The sequence below is a fragment of the Hoplias malabaricus genome, chromosome 3 (assembly GCF_029633855.1).
Source record: "Hoplias malabaricus isolate fHopMal1 chromosome 3, fHopMal1.hap1, whole genome shotgun sequence".
NCBI lineage: Eukaryota > Metazoa > Chordata > Actinopteri > Characiformes > Erythrinidae > Hoplias > Hoplias malabaricus.
The window spans coordinates 52502453-52527000 of record NC_089802.1 but is presented as its reverse complement, the minus strand read 5'-3'; the positions used below and the strand labels follow the sequence as shown (position 1 = coordinate 52527000).

The window sequence follows — 24548 nt, the reverse complement described above, 5'->3', positions numbered from 1 at the left end:
CTGTCAGCAGGCTTTCTTTCCATCTAAGAACCTTTCATTTTTCCACAAGACTATTCATGACCAGTCATCCCTCAAATGTTTATAGGAGTTAGTATTCTGAATGAGTGCAGGCACATTTTGAAACAATTAAACTGCTTAAGGATGTGAGGTTTGTGGATTAACATGCCTTTAGCCATCTCCTGGTTTTGAACCAGTATAAAGGCAAATAACATTTTTCAGAATCCTATTCTTAGCATTGCTAATAAATATGACTATTGTATTCAGAAGTAACTTTTAAAACTTCCAGTTGTTAAGAAACATCACACATTATGTAATGTACACACTTTTCCTATTGGAGCACTCATACCCACACCCCTGTGGGGAGGTGGATTTACACACACACACACACACACACACACACACACACACACATTCATAACAAGTACCTGACAAGCCTCAAACAATGTGCTTGTTGAGTAAAAAAAATGAACTGAATCTCAGAATGTGTCCAACTGGTTTAAAAAAGCCTTCAATTTGTCAGGTACGACAAAACTGACAAATGTGTCCTAATTCCTCAGAATGTTTGAAAGCTTTTGTGCAAATTATGTGCCACATACTCTGAAGCCAGTGAATGCACACTGCATGAAGAACTATGCAAGCCTCATTTGCTATCAGCCATAGTGGAGTTCTATACACATCACCTGACACATCCAGTGGACCATTCAAAAATCACATCTGAGCTGACTGTGCTGAATGCCTAGTGTTGATTGAATATTTCTGTTAATCCTTTATTTGTACAGTAACTGCACTACACCCTAACACCTTTAACAACTGTCACAGAGCCGTTTTCAGCATGTAATCACCCTATTACAACAGTCCAAATCTATGTATCTCTGTTTTTTTTTCTGTTTTTCATTTACACATATTTATAATATGCAAAAGAAAAAAACAATAGATGGACTAGGAGAAATGCATTTAAATTTACAGTTTTGCCTTCTCACTACATTAACATTTTGGAAATAGCTTTTTTACAGCAGGAATATAACTAACATATTGTCAAAATACATGCTACATAAAAAACATAAGTAAAAGAAGTCAATTGACATTCCTTCATTGCCTGAAACCGCTTGTTTAATTCAGGGTCACAGTGGGTGCCAGATGCTAATGCTCATCAAATGTCTCTGTCACATTTGATTGTTAGTGTATAGTTAGTGTACACTAAAGTTTTAGCATCTTCCTTTGTAGAGACGTAATCTGATGAATGTTCTACCTTTTATCACATAATAGAACTAGATCAGAGCATATGCTTCAAAAACCTCGACAGATTTGAAAGATGTGTAATGGTGTAACAGCAGGAATGTCACTAATGCACACAGAGGACATTTAAACATACACCAGTTGAGTGCCCCTGTCAGTTTCTGTGTCAGTGCTCCCATTACTGTACAGAGGTGAGGACCGTAGTATGTTTTAACTTACGGAAATACCTGTGCTTATAGTTCTAAGCCAAAAGAATTTGGACACCTTCTCATTCATGCTTCTTCTGCAATGAAGTGTACAAGGGAGTTCCAGCCTGTATTCTACAGGTGAGGATTTATACAGGATCATTTCTTTGAAAATTTCAAGGTGTTCCACCACAAGAACATTAGTGAGGTCTAATACTAATGGTAGATTATTAAATATATTATCACAAAAGCAACTTCAGCAAGTCCTAAAAGTATTGAATGGTGCTGATTCTTCTCTGAGAACACAGGTCCACTGACCACAACCCAATGCTTGGCAGTATGAACTGAAACTCGTGCTCCAGAGAGTAACTTCAGCAGATATAATACAAGCACAGTACGCACATCTGAATGTCATCAAAAAGTGTAGCTGAACTCACTAATTCTTTGGGGTGCATACAAATAGGTTTTTCCTCAAAATGAGGGCAGTATTTAAAAATAAAAATGTGTGTGGTGTGTCAAGTCTCTGTTCTGTGTCTAGGTACAGGGAGAATGGGTATATATGGGGACTTTATATGTGTGTAGTTTGAGGCTCAGATTGCTGGAAAATCATCTGCTGTTGTGTGCTAAACCACAAGTGCCCGTTAGCTGGCCAGCTACGCTTCTAAACAGTGTAGAGCCTGCCTTATTTCACTTTTTTTCTAACTTTTTTTGTTTCTCCAGCAGCAGTAGCTGAAATTTGCAGAAACATACACTTAACTCCACTGACCATCCCTAATTGCATCTGTCATTTAAAAAAATAAGACAGTTAGATCTGATACAGGACATTACAACAGAAAATTATAAGCCACATTTTGAAGATTTTGAGGACACATTTGTAAACTTGCCATTCTGCTGTGTTGCTTTTGCTTTCAGCCGGTGCTGGCCTTAATGCTGCTAATATAAACGACGTGTGGAATCATTTAATAGTCTTATAAATTACAAGCAAAACATATGCATTGCAGATATGCTGTAAATGTTGAGAAAGTGCAGCTACTGAAATGTAGATATAAATAAATACGTTGTAGTACTCATATACTTATACCCACAAACACGCACACACACACACATACACACACACACACACACACACACTGTTCCACACCTCGTGGGTGTGTCACATTTCTGTTAAACAACTATCTTTCTTCATTACAAACCTGCCTTCTCAACTTAAAGGTTCCTTTGAAAAGTACACAATGTGAACATTAACCTAATTGTTCAACATGTGCTGCCAGTTTTCCTAATACATTAAATCCTGTCAACTCTAAGAGGCCACGTGCAGCTCACACGTCTTTACTCTCTTTAATCTTTACTCTCATAACTACAACTGATATGAGTTACATAGTGACAAAATATTTCATAATGCCTCTTACTTCTTATTACTAAATTTTGTTTATCCCTAAATTTTGCTGAAATTTCTAACCAATTATTCATTTTCTATGTTCTATTGTGAGTCTCCCCAAAATGCACACAAACGCCGTCAGCCTTGGGAGGGCAGGCGGTGAGCATGTGTTTCCTCATGGAAGCATCAGGCCAACCTGGCACTTCTACAAAAGATTTAGCAAATGCAACACCACTGAAGAACATGGGCCCCATCATACATAAAGAGAAAGTTTTATTGCGTTCCCTAGGAGTACTGATAAAGGCATCATCAAGAATGGTACTGATGATATACTGTTGATAGTGCCAGTGCTTAAAAATTATATATGTAAATGTATGATGTCTAATGTACGCCTTTGTTTCTGCTGCATGTTGCTCAGTGTCCTACATGGTCTGAAATGTTTCAAACACAAGAATGCCTACTGCAAACAGTGCAGTTTATGAATAAATAATCAGACATATTAAATTTGTTACCCTCCCCCTTTTAATTATTTTAATATATGTAATGAAAAAGCTATAATTACTACAACTGCTGAGTGATGGCCTGTGAGAAAAGTCAGTGAACTTTGAGTTGAGTTGAAATACATGTTTTCTTTGTTAGTCACAGGGTAAGAACAAGACACACCCATACAAGGTGTCTAATGTCTTAAACAGAGAGAGAGTGGTGGGAGAGAGAGTGACAGATAGAGAGTGGGAGGTTGATTTAAATATTTCCAGTTATCTCTGATAACTCACTCCCCTTTTAAAGCCTTACAAAGAATTCCAGTGGAGCAAGTCTTCAGAAGCCTAATGATGAGAGAAAGACTGAATGAGTGAGAAAGGAGTGATGTGTAAAAGAACACCGATAGACCTCTCCAGAACTCTATTTGCTGACAGCTGCTTTACAGCTGTCAAACAGGAAAGACCTTTCTCTGTTTATGCAACAGTGAATAATTACAAGCATTCTCCTGCTTACAACCCTGAGAAGCATGTAGCAAGGAAAAGCTGTGGTTTATAGATATCTCTTGAAATTACTGCTTCTTAGAATTGTTAAAGAAAAGACAATTCACAAACATTTTCTGTGGTGCCCCTCTTTTGTAAATAAGAATATTTTTGAGCCACCCACACCTACCACCTACCCACCCCAACACACTTACATGTCTTTTGCTTCCTGACTCCAATGGAATTAATTTTAACCATTGGAATTCATACAAAACTGCAACTTCTTATTTAACAAAAAAAAAAAGAATTATAATGAGACAAATAATCTTTACACTGTAATTATAATAAATTACATGCATTATTAATCATTGCCTTGCTGCCCCTGCCCACCATTAAATAGCTATACTGCAATAAATAAATAAATAAATAATTTGAATACTCTTAACAATCACAAAATAAGAAAACTTCCTAACACACACACACACACACACACACATATATATATATATATATATATATATATATATATATATATATATATATATATATATTTATATATATATATATATATATATATATTTATAATCGCTATCCAATTAAAACATGTATCTCCATTTTTGCCAGGTTTTAGTTTACTATATAATTTGAACACAGAAGCCTTCACATAATGTTAAAAAAGTCATTATAAATGGACCAATAGAAATAATCCAAAATTACATTCATTTCCAGTGAAAGTTAAAGTTTCTTCTGTAAAGTTAGTATTGTGGGATATACATATATAACCTTACTTCCCACCACCACCCAAAGCAAACACACACCCACTGTAAACTTCATCCAGGAACTGTAGAATCAAGTTGTATACCTGTTGTTATAAAAGGCACAATAAATATCCCACTGTAGCAAAGACAGCAGCTATGCCCAGGTTAAATATTAGAAATGGCCAGCATAAAACGATCCAGTCTGGGTTGTTTTTCCCCTATACTACCAGACATGCCAAGAGTGTGCTCCCATTGTTTAGGACTTCAGGTGCTGAATTGAAATCCTCCTGTTTCAGATCAGTAATTAATACAAGTAATTACTTCCAGTTAAAGACTGCAGTGATCACTGATGAGTCACTGTAAAACTGTAAATTTTGTAAAGTAAAGTAACTGTAAAACTGTCTGATCCAAGCATTTAAAAAGTCCTTTTCTCATTTTTGAGTTTACATTTAAAATTATCCAAAAATGTAATAAGAATCACTGTTAGCTTAATGCTAACATAATACTAGAATCCTATAGGGGAGCCTGGATTATGAAATGTTTAAACACTTTAAAAACATTTGTGGAGTTTTAAGGTATATATCTTTGTTTTAATGCTATATAAGACTAAATAATGCTACTTCCAGTGGATTGTTTTGTATTTTTATAAATGTAGTAACGTCACATAACAGTAAAGTCACTTAAAGTTCTTGGTCTGAGAAGTTTACATCCAAGCACAAAGCCATTTAGACACCTTTAAGACAGTACTATTGCTGCAAAACTCACAAAATAAGTGCAGGAGCATTTAAAATCTTCAGTAATCTAGGTGTTAAAAAATAGAAGTCTATGCAAGTACATGAAAAAAAGACATTATTGTTTATTTCTGGAAGCTCTAATTGATCACTGCCTATTACACATCACTGGTTCCTGTGTGGAGACAATCAGCAACTTCAGGATTTATTGTGTGAACATTGAAATGTTCTTTGGACAGTAGGGGTGCAACGATACACAAATTTCACAATACAATACATATTGCTGTTTTTGCTCCACGATACCATACATTTTTGATGCAATGGAAAAAGAACATGATTTTAATTTCCCTGTTATCTTTTGATGTAGAGTTCAAAAAGGCCAATAGAAACACAACAGTATATTTGGAAAGTATGACACCAGAAATTTTCATAGAAGAATTTTTTTTTTTTTAAATGGGGACATGCTGCTAACAAAAGTTCTATCTAAAAGCAGAGCTTGAAATTCCCATGCTGTGTCCGAAACTGTGCCCTGTTCACTATATAGTGCACTATTTTGGGGTTCTGCCATTTTGAGGTGGTGTCTGAAAACATAGTGGACAATTTTCAGTGCACTCAAACAATCTCACAATGCACTGCAAAATGTAGTGTAGAACCCATGTACACTAACAGATATCAAATTACCCATAATCTACTGCATTGTTTGGTAAATACCTACGAAGTGTCCAAAATCATTCATTACCCGCCTGAATTCAGTTCCCTATAATAGTGAACTGTATAGTGAATGCTATAGGGAATAAGGAATAGGGAGCCATTTCAGACACAGGGCCAGTTTTTCAGCACTGACCTGCTCTCAGTGCTGCAGCAAAACAACCCCCTGTAGGAGAGACAGTGACTCCATTGGCTGCTGATTGGCTAAATAAAGGTGATGAACAATAAGAAGCGTGTTCTCTGTTTAGGAGCCATGGAGTATCTGCCCCTCACTCCAGCTGAGAGAGAGCTGCATGTTTCTGTCTCATACCATCACCATAACAGTGTGACCTCAAACACATGGAACAAAACGCATCCTGTATTGATTTAAAACGGAACGCATATTTTCGTGTCCAAATTGGGGAAATGTTCTGTAGAGGTGCTATTGGTATTGTTGGTGACATAGCATGTAAAGTTCACTTGGAACTGGTGGCACAGCATGCATTAATGGTGCCAGTAGTGTCATGGGCTTAATTAAGTGAAACACTGACGAGGGGAGGTGCCTACCTGATGACCCTTGTAAAGAGCTAGTGATATAATGACTGTTTTGGGTACTCATGGGCTGGGCTCAATGAGTAACCGTTGTTGTTATCGATAACCGGTTGCTGATCGGATCATAAACGGCCACAGCAACCTTAGTATTGAGGTGTAGGATTCAACAGCAATTTTGGCAGCTGCAAGTGGGAAGAGAGTGTGGTGAGCCCTATGTGAAGCTCTAATGGATTGGCATAGGATATTTTACATCTTATCTTGTGTATGATTATAATTACAAATACAGGATGATTCCGTTTTTTATGGGACGGTTGGCAACACTAGTTCCAGTCCATTTGTGCCTTTACGACTGACTGGTGCCCTACTGAACTCTATGTATGCCCCAGTACATGTAGTCTAGAAATGCCCCTGCCTTTTAGAATCTATCAGCAGTGATTGGGAAAATATTAAAAACACTAACTAGAAGTCTTTAACATTTAAATTAAATGGGAAAAGTGCCCCCTGTTAAGTGGGTTTACCTGCATTTTATTTCATCCTTGTTCATTTTCTGCTTATAAGCTTAATGTTTTGAATTCTTGTTTTTTGCTTATTTTTAGTTTGGGAGTGTTGATCACCACCTTCTTTCCTAAGAAGTATTTGTTTCTACTGGAATTTAACAGAGCGTGTCTCCACACCCATTCCTACCAGTTTTCACAAGATACAACATAGAGAGTGACTGCTCTCAGCTGTTATCACAGTCTGTTATGGATCAATTCTTCACCCCTGATCGTGAAAGTTTTCCTGCTTAAACACACACACTCCAGAAAGGGTTTGTAACTGAGCAGATATTTTGGGTCAGGTTTTGTGTGCAGGAGAAACATGAAAATGTGCAGGACAATGGGGTTTTCCTGGGTGAGGCTTGCAAACCACTGTCATATGTGAACTACAGTTTCTCTCACAGCAAGACAGAAGGTCTTCTGTCTCTTTTGTTTAGTTCAGTACCATCAGTAGGTTCTCCAGTATGAAGAACTGTTTATTTCCTGCTGTCTGTCTGAGTCAGTTTTACCAGACATTGACATTTAAAATGATTGCATTTGGCAGTGGGAGGAGAATACAGCATTAGGGGTCTTGCCCCAGGAAGCATAGTATATATAGTAGTATAGTATGATATTGCTTCTTAAGTGGGTACTGAAACACAAATATTGTGGGTATGGTGGTAATATATGGTGTGTATGGTGATTTTTACTCTATACCAACCACTAAAGACTGTCAGAAAGTTTTTTTCCCATCTCAATAAATGTAACATGATAAACATCCATTTGTCAGTCTAGCCACTTTATCCCAAAGCAATCTTATCCCCTCCACTGTTTATATTTACAATTTCCACCAGTTGCTATGCTCTGTGTAATAGATTAGATTGTATGGAACATGTAAATGATGGTCAGAGCTGAAGATAGGTCAAACTCTGACACAAAAATGAGATGCAATTATTTTGTTGCTTAAATGAAATAAAGACATATTACAAATATATATTCACTGCTGAACAATCACTGGATCTACACTGTAGTGTCTATTTTATGAGCTCAACTGAGCATATAGTAGCACTTTCTTTTGTGTAGTTCTACAACTACACACACACACACACACACACACACACACAAACGTACATGATTATACACACACTAACTGCATAACATAACAAATAACATACTGCTGTGAGCACCTTTTTTGAAAACATCACAGTACTGTAGTTTTAGGCCGTATTGGCCGTTCAAGACACTGTTTAAAAAAAGTTTATTAGCATAGGCACTAAACAGGTTTTGCTCTATTCTTCTGTTTCTGAAGAATTCCTTTAGACTAAACCATGTAGATGCATGTTGCTGTAATATGTACATCTTGATGTGTCATTTGCACAGTCAAAAAACTCACATCTGCAGACATAAATATCTTTACTTCTTTTTTTTCATATACTGTTGGTTATCAGTGTAAAATATGTAATTCTAAGTAATTGGAAGTGATTCAGTTGGTCCATTCATCAAGAATAATTCACAAAAATTGAAGGACCACTGCTGTGTTCAAAAGATGAAGTAAACTAAATATTATCAAAAATAGAGATACATGTTTTTAATTATACAGCAATGATATTTATGCATTGTTGCAATATTATTTATTACTATTATGTAAATATTATGTGTATGTAATTAAAATGCATACTAATACTAACATACAAAATGCTGTATTTACTATAGAGCTTGCATAACTGTAGTATATAAAACATAGTTTTTTTCATTTTTAAGACCTTAAGGCAGGTGAACTTAATTACATGATGACAATATTTCCTTAATACTTCTGCTAAACAAAAACTGTAAAGATTCACTGCTCACAATGGAATGTTAACACCATTAACCTGTAGAACATTTACATTCTCACTAATCCCCTGAGTTTCAGTATCAGTTACTGCTGAGGATTAGACCTGTTCAAGCTTGTTTGAGAGTCGGGGGTGTGGAGTGGGGGGGTTGAAATAGGAACAGCAGGATGAGATGTGGTAGTGGGAGAGAAAGAAAAAAGAGAACAAAGAAGAAAAAGAGCAAAAAGGATAGTAGTTTTGCTACTCAGCATTTTTTTTCCACATCTTTTTTGGATTCCTGCAACTACATTACTCAATCACTTTCCCCAGGGGCCAGCCGGGTGGGTTTGAAGCAGAGCCTCTAGAACAGGTCAAGACACTTCCGGCAAACACGTAAGCATCTGTTTCTTAAAACACTGCCCCATCCTGTTGTGGAAATATAAAGAATCTTCTAGCTACCTTTTCAATTTGTCTTTCTTCACAGCTTCAGCAAACAACATTCTTTCAAAGCCTGGGCCCTCATTTACTTCTTTCATTAAAAGCTTACTGTAGCACAAACCTAAAATAACAATTACCACTATTATACTCACCACGTACAAATCTTACCATCTCAGAATGTACAGTACAATGCAATGCTTCTGACCTGCAGCCTCTGGATTGTTTACACATCTTCATGTGTTTAAATAAACCTGCATGTAGTTATATTGAAAGTTAAATCTTGACTTGTATGCCCTCATTATGCTCTTTAAATATTCAATTGTTGTAAAGCCTTTCACAGTGGTGGCGCTAATATATATAACTTGCACAGATAATGACACAGGCTTAAATTCAGTATTTCCCAAAGCACCACTTCGAAGTTTAGAATGTTGAAATGTGCTTTCTCCAGTCAATAAAAATGTGCACCATGTTTGCACAATAAAATCCATTGCTAAAGAAGTTGTAAAATATGTTGCATGATAAACTAACCAAGTGTTATAAGTGAAATCTGATCTCTTTGGTTGCAGAAATGTGGAAAAGAGGTTAACAATCAATGCACACTGATGTGAAATATGAAATTCAGAGCAAAACATTTCATAACATGCTCTATAATGATCATTATTTACACTGTGGTTCTGGTTCTAAAACCAGTCATTAACGTGTTATTATATCTGTTAGATCTCTAAAAATATAAAGATGAATAGAAACATAAATAGATGCACACAACACACACACACACACACACACACACACACAATTCCATTATACATGTTAGGACATATTGCGGCAGATATCCTTAACCTCAGAAAGCAAAAGTTAAATGTTTGGCTCTTTTATTTTTTGGAATAAAATGCTTTTTGTCTTGACATTTCCCCAAAACTGGACATTGTCCTGAGAAGTGAATATGTTTTCTAGAATTTTGTTCTGACAGTTCATATAAACAAACACACTAGTGACTAGGGGCAGTAAACACACACACACACACACACACACACACACACAAGCCTACACACAACCACCCACACACAACCATGCGATGAGCAACCACCTTGACCCCCAGGGAGGAGTTAGGGGCTAGGTGCTTTGTTCTAGGGCACTTTAGTTTTGGATGTGTAGGGAAGATAAACCACTGTTCTTTCACATTCCCATCCTCTTATTCCTGCCCATCCTGGGGAACAAACTACTCCAACTTTTAGGCCACAGCTTTACACCAAATGCTGGAACATGTGCAGGATTGATGGCATCTATATATTAGAACATTACTGAGGTCAGATGGTAAGATGATTGAAAGGGAGGTAACAAAGTATGCAGAGCATCAGATGGACTACAGTCTGTAAATGTAAAATTAAAAAATATATTCATGTTTGATAAATGGAGCTTATTAAATTATGGATTTAATGTTATGGTTCTTATACTCAAACCCTAACCCAGTACACACATTACATCTGTTGTTATAGGGCATCAAGGGAACGTCTGCAGGACATTTCAGAATAAAGATTCAGGCTTAATTTGAAAAGGCCTTGAAAAGAAATTTTAAAACCAAGCACAATTAGATGTAAACTCAATTAAGACCTAAAAAAGAAATCAACCCATTGATTATGTCAAACTGGTGTCATACCAATACCAATGCTGCATCTTAAAACACTAGGACTTTAAATAGTCATCAGTGAAAGATACCATCATTGTACATGTTTTTCTTTAATAACATCAGTGTTTACTAATATTTCAGTGCACAGATGAATATGCTGCTTTCGACTGATAAACAATGCCTTTATCAAATGCCTATGAAAGTATGCCTTTAGACTTTTAAACAGCTTTATTTGTGCTCCCCCTGTTTTTAGAAGGCAATACAAATATATTTCTCTGATAACAATACAGCAATACTTTCAGATGGTGCAGTACTAGCAAAAATTTGTCTGTAATGTAAGCCAAGCAGCCTTCAGATAAATATTAAATGATTAAAATAATGATTCCCAATCTATCAGCAGCTCAGCAAAGTTGCAATATTTCTGTCAGATGTTAGTCCTATCCTTTTGTCTAGTCTTTTTCCTCCATGTCATTTGTAGGCGTTCCTTTGGTTGCATGGGTTACCTTAGCCACGCCCCCTTCCTTGAATGACTCCTAGGTCTTCCTTATATGTTATAGTTGTTAAGCCATATTCTCAGGGCCCATCCACACAGATAGTATATATTTAAAAACTCTTTTTCTACCTCTGTTTTTGAAAATATATCTGTCCAGAAAAAACGAAAACGACAGCATTATCATGCCTGTCCAGTAGGGGGCCATAGTATCTGTAAAGGAGAGGCATCGAAACACCACAACGCGTGAGATAATCACAGAGGTGTTAATCCCAAATCACTCCATACTCCATATGTAGTGCACTACGCAAGTCATGAAATTACTGAATCTAGCTCTTAATAGGCATTTTTTATTTCTAATGCAGCATCATTTATATTTATTCATTTGTGAGACTCTGAAATCTAGTGCTAGTTGCATGTACATTGTAGTTCAATTACTCATGTACATAAATATATAGGGAGTGAGGAGGTACTTGAATTTCAGCCAGAGACAGACACACTGTAAAGTTTTCCAAAAATATCCCTTTTCTTTTGTCCACATGAGAACAAAATCCTCAGTTTTCAGTGACCTAAAATGGCATTTTAGTGTGGATGAGAGACCACCTTTAAAAAAAATGTTCTGTGTGTACATGGCAAACACACAATAGTGAGCAATTCTTCAAACACCAGAGGCAGTGAACACAACCAGAGCAGGAGGTGGCCAACCACCTCTGCGCCCGGGGAGCAAATTTTGGGGTTAGCTGTCTTGCTCAAGGGCAATTCAGCCATGAATGACTCTTTCCAGTAATTCAATTTCTCTTGCCAGTCCCAGGAATCGAACTGCAGACACTCCGACTTCAATCTCACTTCTCTAACCTCAAGTTAGGTCCTAACTCTCTACTTAGGCAATTCTTGGGTGGTCTCCTTGGGTTTCTTTGTCGATGTTTCAGTATTCTTTGACCTTAGTAAGTTAGTTACTTTCCTTTATTCAGTCTCTTCATTTTATTTATTTATTTATTTATTTATTTATTTTTATGATTGTGTTGTTTTTGTTTTATGCATTCTCAAGATTCGTTACTCTCCCTGTCTGTCTGTTCAGTCATATTTTGTATCTGTTTATTAAACATGTTTACATCTACCTCTCTACATGCTGTTCCTTGTACATGCAGCATTCATTTTTTTCATTCAAAAACAGGATTAAAACTATTTTCCCAAGATATTAGTTTGTATATTTTATGTGATGTAAATGTGTGATTAAAAAAACAATCTTTTGTTTAACTCATTTGTTAAGAATATTAAATGAAAACTGTTAAGTGCTCCTGAAGACAAATTTATTGTTGGGTTTCCTTATGGAAAACCAGTGTTACAAATGTTTAAACACAATGCAGAACCACCTCCTTTCTTGCTTTTTTCATGATGTTTACCACTCTACAATCTTCAGTTTTTCTTCAGCATTTGCTTTCACATTCACCTCACGAGTGGCCTAAGCTGAGATGGTCTTCTTGGTTTGGGTAATGGTGGTGGTACTGCTAGAGCTGTTGGTGCCAAAGTCACCCAGAGCAATCTGAGGACGAGTCCCAGCAACGTGGGATGAGATGATGCTGCTTTCCAGGAGGTGGGGTTGGTAATTTATGGCTATGAGACACAAAGTGATGGTTAGGTTAAGAAAACACTAATCTGATGTCAGCATAACAGACACAAAATCTTGCCTCTACGGTTGCAGAGGCCATCATTTAGACTTCCATTTTGTGGAGACCTGCATTACCCTTAACTATAAAGAATCTTATGTAACTTACCTAAACTTACCCTAAACTTAAAACATGTTTTCACATTAAAATGTTATGATTTACATTACAGGAACATGCAGAGAGAGTGGGAGAGACTCACAGCTGTGTTTAGAGATACTGACTGACTGGATTCCATGTGCCAATCTGGAAAGAAATAATCAGGGAAAAAGAATGAATTATTTCATGAAATGGTAAAAATTCCAGAATAACTAATATGACCATACAAATGGTCCAAATGAATTAATTCAACTGTGGTGTCGCCTCACTTCATTGTATGTGTGTTGTTTTAGCATGTTAGGCTGTTTTATATGACTGGGTGTTAGGCTTCATTTGCACAAAGACTTGAGCCTGAATACAGGTGGAGTGGGGAGAGCACTGTTTTTACTGCTGGAGCCTGAATGCGGTGGAGCAGTGCCTTTATCAATAATCACATTTATCCAAAAATATCCAAGTTTCAAAATTAGAAAAAAGAATACATACCTAATGAACAAATATCTGAATCCTCGAATATTTGGGGCCAGCCCCATTGTTAAGAAACTCAGCTCTCAGCGCTCACTGCAAAATTAAAGCTGCACTTTGCGCTACACGGTGCCACTAAGGCCACAGAGTGTATACAAATAAACCAGAGGGTTGCCTTTATTGCCACATTTATCCAAAAAAATTTATATTTGAATCTCAAATTATATACTGACTACCTACCCAACGAATGAATATCCAAATATTTGGGGCCAGCCTTAAATGAAACCCAAGCGAAACACTGGGAGAACACAACAAATTCCTCACAGACAGTCACCCAGAGCGGGACTTGATACCACAGCCTCCAGGTCCCTAGAGCTGTGAGACTGGCACACTTCCTGCTGCGCCACTGTGATGAGCCAATGGGCCAAATTATAATTATAAATTATATTTATAATTATCAATGAAGATAATAACAAACAGTATTTTTTCTGTAAAAAAATACAACATTAGATTTAAAAGTAATGGGAATTGAGGAAGGATGTCTTGCAGACAACCAAATAACAACTCCTTAACAACTTACATTTCACCAGAATCATGAAGATAAAACAGCTGACATATGTAATCAAAATTCAGTCTAATGTATGCAGCTAAAATCGCCACTAATTAACTTTGGAGGGGGAAACACCTCTGTCTGTCATTTTGACATCAACAATAGGTAAATACACCAAATAAATAAAAGGGAGCAGACAAGGGGTTTTTATTTGCTTAAATTTATATCAACATTTCAAAATGTTCAAAACTTCTAGGCATTTCTTATGTAAATGGCACTGGTTGTAGCTGATCTACTGCATCTAGGGGAGCCTTAAAAGGAACATCTATGATTGAAGGAAACACTCTTGTTCGTTTACGTTCAGAAGCTCTGTGTCTTTTAAAGCAGAACAATATGTTTGTGGAAAAAAGTGACTTGTTTGTATGTGGCTGAAGATGAACTCATCTGTAAATTTTATTTACTATTTAAATTACCACAGACACTCATTTGTAACTCAAGTTGTTTAGTTTTGTAGCACTTTCAGTCTGTTTACTTTCATATAGTTAGCGGCCCCCTGTAATTGGAGATATTTTCACCTTAAGTATTCACAGTAAGTATTTTCACCCACCTATGGAGCAGGAATGGAGCAATATCCTCATCTGAGCTCATGCTTTTCAAATTTTGGAGGTCTATTAATTATCTAAAAAACCCAGATGCTTTTTCTCTGCTGTCAGCAAAGAGAGAGAGACAGCCCAGTGTACGAGACACATTGATTTTTAGCCATTTACTGACAAAGGGGATTTTAACCACATTAGACCAGTTTTGAACATATAAACAGACTGGAAATCTAGCAAACGGTGAGGAAACATACTTAGAATTTGATAAAAAGCGTTTATGATTAGAACGGTGAAAGTCACCATTAAATCATTGAACCCCTCCTCACCTGCTCTCCTCTCCCTCCAGCAATTTCCTGTAGGTGGCAATCTCAATGTCCAGGGCAAGTTTGATGTTCATAAGAGACTGGTACTCGCGCACCTGCCGGGCCATGTCATGCTTTGCTCTCTGAAGAGCCTCCTCCAGGTCCTTAACACGCAGCGTAGCATCTTTTATGGCTAATTGTCCCCGCTCTTCAGCCTCTGTGATCTGAGCCTCCTGATTAGATTGCTGGAACCAAGAGAACAGACCACATACCCAGAGGTGAAAACAAGACAACCTTTCCTTCCAGATCTGTCTGATCTGATGGTATACATTTGTTTTGGGTTTGGTTTAACAACAGAGAGGTAAATAAAGACCAGATGGAAATCTGAGAATGTCCTCCGAAAGGCAGCAACCCTGTACGCCACAGACAGTAAAGTATTAGTTAATATTTGTTGAATGCATGGTAGAACTGTAGTCCTCATCATCATAATCGTCATCGTCATCATCATCATCATCATCATCTTTTTTGCTTCCCCATTTCAGGGTCGCAGTGACAACAGGGCAAGCAAAGAAGTCACTTCACTCTCAGCTGCAAACTGCTGTAGTGAACGCTGGAGGCCTCCGTGCGAAGAAGCCAGAAGAACAACATTGTCGGAAAATAGCAGAGATGCCACTTCCCGAGCCTTCCTGTCCCTGGCTATGCCTCACCACCCTGTCCTTGAACATCAGGAACAGGAGCAGAGACCAGGCACAGCCCTGACAGAGTCCAATGCCCACAATGAACATGCTTTACTTACTGCAGAGGATGCGAACACAGCTCAAACTCTGAGAGTACAAGGACCATCGCCAGAGCAACCCTGGCACCCCTTACTTACAAAGCACCTCTCACAGAATCTCTTGGGAAACATGGTCATACACCTTCTCCAAATCCACAAAACATGTATAGAGTGGAGTAGCAAATTCCCATGACCCCTCAATCATCTTTGAAAAAGTTAAATGTTGGCCTATAGTTCCACGGCCAGGACGAAATCCACATTTTTCCTCCAAAATCCTAGATTCAACTATCGGATGGATTCCCCATTCCAGCACCTTGGCATAGACTTTCCCAGGAAGGCTGAGAGGTGTGATGCCATGATAATTGGCACACTTTCTCTGGTCCCCTTTTTTAAAAATAGGAACCACTGCAGGTTTGCCAATCCAAAGGCACCGTTCCTGAGGTCCATGCAATATTGCATAGGCATGACATTCAAGACAGCCCTGCAGTATCAAGTACCTTTAGTAACTCTGGGCGAATCTCATCCACTCCTGGGGTTTTGCCACTGCGAAGCTTTTTCACCACCTCAGTGACTTCAGCCAAGAAAATGGAATCTGACACCCCAGATACTTTAGGCCCTACTTCGTGCATAGGAGGCATGTCTCTTGGGTTAAGGAGTTCCTCAAAGTGCTACTTCCAACGCCCAACAATACGCACAGTTGAGTTTAGAGTTTCAGCTTAGACAGTGTCCCCCCTCCCCCTCCTGAGCTGTCTGAGTGTTTTCCAGAACCTCTTTGAGGCTGCCTGGAAGTAATTCTCCATGGCCTCTACAAACTTCTGCCATGCCCTGGATTTTGCTTCAGCAACTGCCACAGTGGCAGCCTTTTTCGTCTGCTGGTACACATCTGCAGAGTCTGAAGTTCCCTGAGCCAGCCAAGCCCGAAAAACCTTTTTCCACTTGACAGCTTCCCTCACCCCCGGTGACCACCAACAGGTTCTTGGGTTGCCGCCATAACAGGTACTAACAAGATTTTGACCACAGTTATATGCAGCCGCTTCCATAATGGAAGTTTGGCATTCAGATTCCCCCTTCCTCCTCCTGAACATGTGAAAAGTTCTCTCTGAGGTGAGAGTTGAATTGCATCCGGAGTCCACTGCCAGCTTTTCCCAGCACATGCTCACTATACATTTGGGCTTACCAGGTCTGTCCGGTAGCTTTCCCTGCCATCAGATCCAACTCATCACCAGATGGTGATCAGTTGACAGGTCAGCCCCCCTTACCAAATCATGCGGCCTCAGATCACTTACGAGCAACCTTATGTTTGAACATAGTGTTAGTTACGGACAAACCATGACTAGCACTGAAGTCCAATAACGTCACACCACACAGGTTCAGATCAGGCAGGGCGTTCCTCCCAATCACTCCTCTTTTCCAGGTTTCCCAGTCATTGCCAATGTGAGCATTGAAGTCCCCCAGCAAAACAACAGAGTCAGTGGAATCCTCTCTAGAACTCCACTCACTACCTCCAATAAGGCAGAATACTCTAAGCTGTTCGGTGCATATGCACACACAACAGTCAAAGTTTTCCTCTCTGCAAGCCAGAGCCGCATTGAGGCAACCCTCTTGTGCACTGGGACAAACTCCAACTAGTGAAGTAGGGGAGAGCCCAACCCCTATCGAGGAGTTTGGTTCCAGAGCCCACACAGTGTGTAGAGGTGAGCCCAACTATATCTAGCTGGTATCTCTCAAGCTCACGCAACAGCTTTGGCTCTTTTTTTTTAACCAGTTTCCGCTGCCTTCTGAATGCCCCTTCGCCCCTGCTCTGTGCCCAATTGGCATTGCACTGCACCCCTACTCTGGACCTCCCATGCTGCCATTTTGGGCTGAGCCCAGCCAGGTTAAGTGGGCTGCTCGACCATCAGGTGCTTGCCATCGAACACTACCCCCAGGTCTGGCTATAGAGGTGCTTCTTGGATCGTGTTTATCTGGATCTTCACTCCAGACCTCTTTGCAATGGGAGACCCTACTGGGAGCTAACAGCTCCCAACCACATAGCCCTGGAGGTCATGAGACCACACAAGCCCCACAAGAAGGGTCTCCAATCTAGGAAGGGGCCCTGATCCAGGAAGGGAGTGTAGTGTATTTATTTTATCTGTATTTCTGTTGTATTTTCATGGTCTTGTATTTACTTTGTTTTATTGAGCTAGCAACTGAGCAATATACTTGATAGATACTTGAAATCTATCTAGATAAATGTAAAACTGTGAAAGCAATGACTATATTGTTCTATTATCATTCTAAATAAATTTCCAGATTTCCATCTTGCCTTTTTTCTTGTCTTGCAGTTTGGCAGTCAAGCCATTTAGTCAAGTATCACCTCTGTCGTTTGTGGCTTCTGATTAGTGGCAGAAAATGAGGTACTTTGTGAAGGCTGTAGGTGTCGAGCAAGAAACAGTGAGACACTGAGAACTCATAGAGTGGGACTGAGCATATAGTGGGGGTTCTGCATGTTTGCAGGTAGTAGCAAACACTCCTGCACATTTCAACTGGAGTTAAAAAAATAATTTTCCTTGTGCAATAATACATTTGTATGATATAAGTGTTATATTATTAAGTTAATGTCTAGAAGGAAGCACATACTGTAATGAACTGTTATTAGTGTGCCTGCCTTGTATTATGGGAGGAAGAGCAAATGAAGCCTGTCTGCTTTGATGGCTCACTGTTTCTGGATCAGATGACTGCCTTCAGCCTGGATAAAGCCTTAATTACTCCAACTGAAGAGCTAAAATAGAAGCAGCAGCAGCAACTTTGACACTATTGGCCCAGTACTGATCTCCTGCTGTCTGAACTGTGCTGAAGTACACTGTACATCTCCACGTTTACAGATATATTAATACATAGCGATATTCACTATGTTGTTACTGTATCTGCTTCTAACACTTCTACATTTATTCACTTTTGTCTCCCTTGCATATAGAGATTTCTCTATTTACTCATATTTCATATTTTACTTTGAGAGTGTGATTCTTGAATTGTATATCAATTAGTCTTTCACAGAGCGGTGAGCTCCTCCCCATCTTTACTTCTAAAAGACTCACTGAAATGTTTTCTATTAAATATATTTAATCAATTTGAGCATCATTATCTTTTTACATATTGCTCAGTGTCTTAATTGGAAAAGGGGTTTGTAGATTACTGACAAATATGTCTGTTCTTGTGTAATATTCATGCTCTGGTGATGTTGTAATTTCTGTCATAACTAAAGTGTTATCTAATCTTATTCTTATCTTAACTCTTGAGAGATCTTAAATTATTCTCTCTGAACACTGTTAGGTTTGACTCTAGTTGTGTGACTGGAGCAGATTCTTCCTGTCAGACGAATTCAGACATGTGACCAAACTTTTATAGATTTCACCAATCACCCTGCTATCCTTAGATTTTTTCTGGCAGTTTCTCCACAATCAACAGATAAATCATGGCTATAAGCAATGATTCAGTCTTTTGTGAGGGAATGGATAAAGCGAGACTGGCTGGGTTCATCATCTGCTACCGGACATTTACTGAAAGCTTCTGCAACTTTTCTGCAACCCTTAATTTAAAATGAAAGACTCTTTCTGGGTCTGTAACCTGATAAAGTGAAGAACACATAGCAAGAGGAAGGAGCAGGTTTGCAACATTAGGAACTCTTACCAGTGCCTTGATGGCATCAATCTCAGACTGCACACGATGGACTTTGCGAGTATATTCAGAAATCTCAGCTTTAGTGTTTTTAAGGTTATCTCCATATTTAGTGACCGATATTTGCAGCTCTTCATACTAAAAGGAACACAAACACAGGTGTTATTTGTCTTAGTGCAAATGTTAATATTGTTAAACAATCTGCCACTATATTGACACTATTCCACAGTCAGACATGAGAGTTCTTTTACCTTCTGTTTGTACCAGCTCTCTGCTTCAGCACGGCTACGGTTGGCGATTTCCTCATATTGAGCACGCACTTCAGCCACAATGGCGTCCATGTCCAGATTCCTGCTGTTGTCCATTTCCACAATAACAGACGTGTCCTTGATCTGAGACTGCAGCTCAAACAGCTCCTGTCCAGGTGAATGAAATGAAATGGTTAAGGTGTTGGTTCAAAATGTGCAAAACTTAATATATTGCTTATAGTTGCTTAATATATTGTTACTGTCAGTAAAAAAAATGGTAACTATTCATGATAAGTACAATCATTCTTAATTTCAAATAAAATTTATTAGAACAGAGATTATTTCAATGTAAGTTGGGACCATTTCAGCTGTTATTTTCAAATTATGTAAAAATTAAAAACAGAAAAGTGGACATACAAGGTTCTGTCTCAGCAGGGACCGTATGAATTTATGTGTTTATTCCTACAAATCTAAACTTCAAAGACATGTAAAGTAGTTGGACCTACCTCTGTGTGATATTAAAATAAACTATACTGTACAAGTGAGTTCTACTTGAAAAAAAATTAAACTGTACCTGTTCATAGATCTGTTTTAGGAACTGAATCTCATCCACCAGTCTATCCAGCATAGCCTCTAGCTCTACCTTAGTTATGAATGCCTCATCAGCATCCTGCAGTGCACACCAAAAATATGAAAATTAATCACACTGCATGATTTATATTTAGTTATTGCTAAAAGCATATATTTGAGTACAGAAAAGCTCTGATAAAAAGTAACTGTTCGATCTGAGGTTCATCAGATCTGTCGCACCTTCTTAATGAGCACAAAGTTGTTCTCGCACTCAGTGCGCTTGTTGATCTCCACTTCATACCTGAGAGGCAGACACACATTAAAGATAATATAACATGAACATATTCAAATAACACAGCAACATAACAAGTCAAGCTTGGCTCTCCCTTATTCTAAGTTCCTGTCTGGGATAATGAAGTCCAGCATATTAACATTGTCCCAAAAATGATCAAAAATCTCCACAGTGGTGACTTATGGAAGGTGTCATAAACATTCTAAACTTTCAATGGAAGGTAATAGTTTTACTGGTCAGTACATAGTAAATTGTTTCACACTGTAGAGAGTGATTATTTTCAAATGATGTAGAAAATAGAACAGCGGAAAATAAATAGGATACATGTTTTTCAATGGACAATAATGACATGCCTCTCCAAAACACAATTCATGTACTTATATGTCATTTTGATATACTATTTGTCTAATTCCTTTTTACTTTGTTTTGAAATCCTCCACCAAGCCCTTCATGTTGCTGAGGTCAGACTCCAGACGAAGTCTCTGACTATCAAAGCCATCCAGCTGTCTGCGCAGGTTAGCGATATAGGCCTCATACATGTTGTCAATGTTGGAGCGGGTGGTGGTCTTTTCCTGTAGAAGACTCCACTTGGTCTCCAACATTTTGTTCTGCTGCTCAAGGAATCGCACCTACAGAGGAGCATCAGATAAACATTTATAGATTATAATGGATAGTGGTTCTCAGTTCTATTAACTGAAACCCATAATCTGCAATTTTGTTTCATTCCAGTTCTATGTATGTAGCCTCATACTGATATCTCCAAATTTAAATGCAGTGAGCATAAAATATTGGCCTATTTTTTAAAAAAGATTCTTCATGCTATAAAAACTAAACTGATAGCTGATCTGGTCTATTGCCTCTGAATGTGTACTTTTATACATCACTATATACATGACCTGTTCAGTTTACAACAAGACCACCACCTCCACTTTTCCCATTTAGTATCCAAAAAGCAGGTATTTGAGAAGTACAAATCAGGGCGGCATGGTGGCGCAGCAGGTAGTCTCCCCGTGTCCGCGTGGGTTTCCTCCGGGTGCTCCGGTTTCCTCCCACAGTCCAAAACACATGTTAGTAGGTGGATTGGCGACTCAAAAGTGTTCGTAGGTGTGAGTGAATGTGTGTGTGTGTCTGTGTTGCCCTCCAGGGTATAATCCCGCCTTGCACCCAATGATTCCAGGTAGGCTCTGGACCCACCTAAGCGGTTACAGATAATGAATGAATGAATGAAATCAAGGATCAAAATTAGAGTAAATGAGAGTCAGATGAGCAGGCTAACCAAGCTGAGTATGAGGTAAATCCGTGTTAAAGTTAGGATACGTGTAGGTTGTGGGTTATGGATGAAACTATAACCACGAAACTATAATTTATTCGTGGAATGGATTTACTCTTTCACACAGATCTCAGTGTGGAATCTGTTATCTCATGGTCATACTGTGCTAACTGGGTGTGAATTGGTTTTATGGTTGAATAAATTCAGGAGAAATGAGTGTGAACAAAAGCATGCATGAGTGTTGCTTTGAAGCTGATAGTGAACATATATGAAGACATAGCCGGGGGGGTTTATGACTGATCGTGAACATTAGCCCTTTAGGTGGGTCGTACAATAGTACAAGGTGTGGGAAAGCTACACAGTGTTAAAATTCAAAAGCCATTAACAATCAATAATTGGAAGGAAATCAGATACAGTGTATCAGAGCAATTATAAGTTGATGCCATTCTGCTAAAATGAAAACTACTAAAATAATGATTTCAATTTCTCCATTTAGCTTCTTTCCTAGCCATTTTTTTCCCTTTGAACCGAAGCTATTAACACAGCCCTGCACATTTCTACACAGTTAAAATCAAACAAATCTCTGCTGTGTTAGGATCTGAGCTCCATTCAGTTATCTGTCAAAAACAAATCAAGGAAGCTTTGTAAATACAGTATTGCATTGCTTCAGCACTGTTTCATATATACAGCTAAAGCCATTTTCCTGTCATTTACAAAAGACTGAGGATGATGGTTCTGTAATATAAACACTGTCACTGCCAAATAAAAAGGTTTTATCTCCAAACTTCATGTTTTCATGAGAAGGAGTAACTATTCCACATAAATATACAAAAGATATGAGAGTGACCATTATATAATGTAGTTATGTTAATTTGTAATGTTATGAATGTCCTGGTTAATATTCCCTCTGCTGAGGTAACTCTCAGTGTGTTTGTCTCCAGCTTGACTTTACCAGGTGTGGATTCAGAGCTGGACATCAATAATCAGCAGTAAGTTTTAAGTGGGTTAAACAGTGCACATTTAATGCTGTAGAACTGAATACAGCATCATCTTACACATTTCCTTCTCATATTTTTATTGTGGATAAACACATTACATCATGCAATTAGTGCAAGTGACAGACCCTAATGAGAGCAGAGAGTGCCAAAATATGAATTTCTTTTTAAATAAAATGTTACATACCCACATGCCTTAAAATATTTATTTGCAGAAATATGCTTATAAAAACTTAAAATTCGAAAACCACATTCTTATTACTAGAAATGAGAAAAACAGTCATGCCTTATCGATGAAGGAGGCAAAGCGGTTGTTGAGGGTCTTGATCTGCTCTTTCTCTTGAATTCTGATGGTTTGGATCTCAGGGTCAATCTCTAGGTTCAGCGGAGCCAAGAGGCTTTTGTTGACTGTGACTGCTGTCACTGGAAGGCCCACAGTGTGTCCAGCACCCCAAACAGCCCCACCATGGTGACCCAAAACAGTGGCGCGAGTATTGTAGGTCCTGGTGAAGGGGGTTGATTCTCTGTAGCCATAACTGTTATGGGAGATGGATGAGAAAGACCTCGTTGTTTTCTTCATGCTGGACATCATTAAACACCAGAACAGAAAGCTGATAGAATCTGAAATGAAGGGTGTTCAGTGTAGAAAATTCTGATGGAGATGGAGAAGGGGGGATCTTCCACATTCATTTATCAAAGAGAAGGTGGAGTTTAAAGCCAGCAGATTGGTCGATTCTTTAGAAAAGAGGGTGTGAATTAGAGGGAAATATCATCAGTGTTACACATTAACCACATTAACTGAAGATAGCAGCAAAGACAGACCTCAGATCTTACATAATTGCTTGCTGTTTTGTAAAATTTTGTCTCAGCAGGGTTATAAATTCAAATATTGCATTATGATTAATACATGTCAGTGTAAACCACAGTGTTAAGGAACATTCTCACTGGGGTTTACATCAATACAAGACTATCAGGGTTAAAAAAAAATCTGGGATAAAAATGCTATTACATGAAGCAATACTGTTGAACCTTTATTTACTTAAACAACCTTCTCTAATATGTGCAAATCTGAAAACAACAAGTAGGAAAGGTGTATGTATTGATGAGATTTCACAATTAACACACCCTCAGGATGACCTTCAGTATTGTCTTAGACCTGTGTAAATGTTTAACCGATTAGTGTGTTAGAACTACAGTGTGAAATCAGACTCTTCATTTTTCATTCATTTTATTATATCTTCATTTAGACCAAGTCTACAGCACCACTGAGTGAGAATGCCCATATTTTTGTGATTTTGTGGAAAAGTAATGTTTGGGGTTTTAATAAGTCTCTTTGCACAAAATACTTTTGCGAAGATAACCATTGTAACTGCTGTTGTTTCAGGCTGTAACCACCACAGTAAGATTGTCAGAGGTAGACTTATGCTAAAAGAAATGACTGCTTCACTTAATTCTAACTTCATGAAGTGTTTGACTAGAACATTTATGATTGTCCATCAAGTTTCAAAATATGTAAAAGTATTTATTGTAGGTTTCTCCTTTAAAACATACATTACCAGAGTACAAACCGGATTCCAAAAAAGTTGGGACACTAAACAAAATTGTGAATAAAAACTGAATGCAATGATGTGGAGATGACAAATGTCAATTTTTTATTCGTAATAGAACACAAATCACAGATCAAAAGTTTAAACTGAGAGC

General features: G+C 38.1%; 1 protein-coding gene across 1 annotated transcript; it reads right to left on the bottom strand.

Moving 5' to 3' along the window:
* Positions 1–11117: 11117 nt before the first annotated feature.
* Positions 11118–24426, bottom strand: LOC136691669 (keratin, type II cytoskeletal 8-like). The gene is made up of 9 exons (XM_066664354.1): positions 23134–24426; positions 21003–21211; positions 20531–20591; positions 20295–20390; positions 19724–19888; positions 19485–19610; positions 15065–15285; positions 13234–13277; positions 11118–12981 (listed from the first exon to the last, which is right to left on the bottom strand). The coding sequence occupies exons 1-9, from the start codon at positions 23437–23439 to the stop codon at positions 12830–12832; spliced, it is 1380 nt and encodes a 459-aa protein (XP_066520451.1). The 5' UTR covers positions 23440–24426; the 3' UTR covers positions 11118–12829.
* Between the last annotated feature and the right edge of the window lie 122 nt (positions 24427–24548).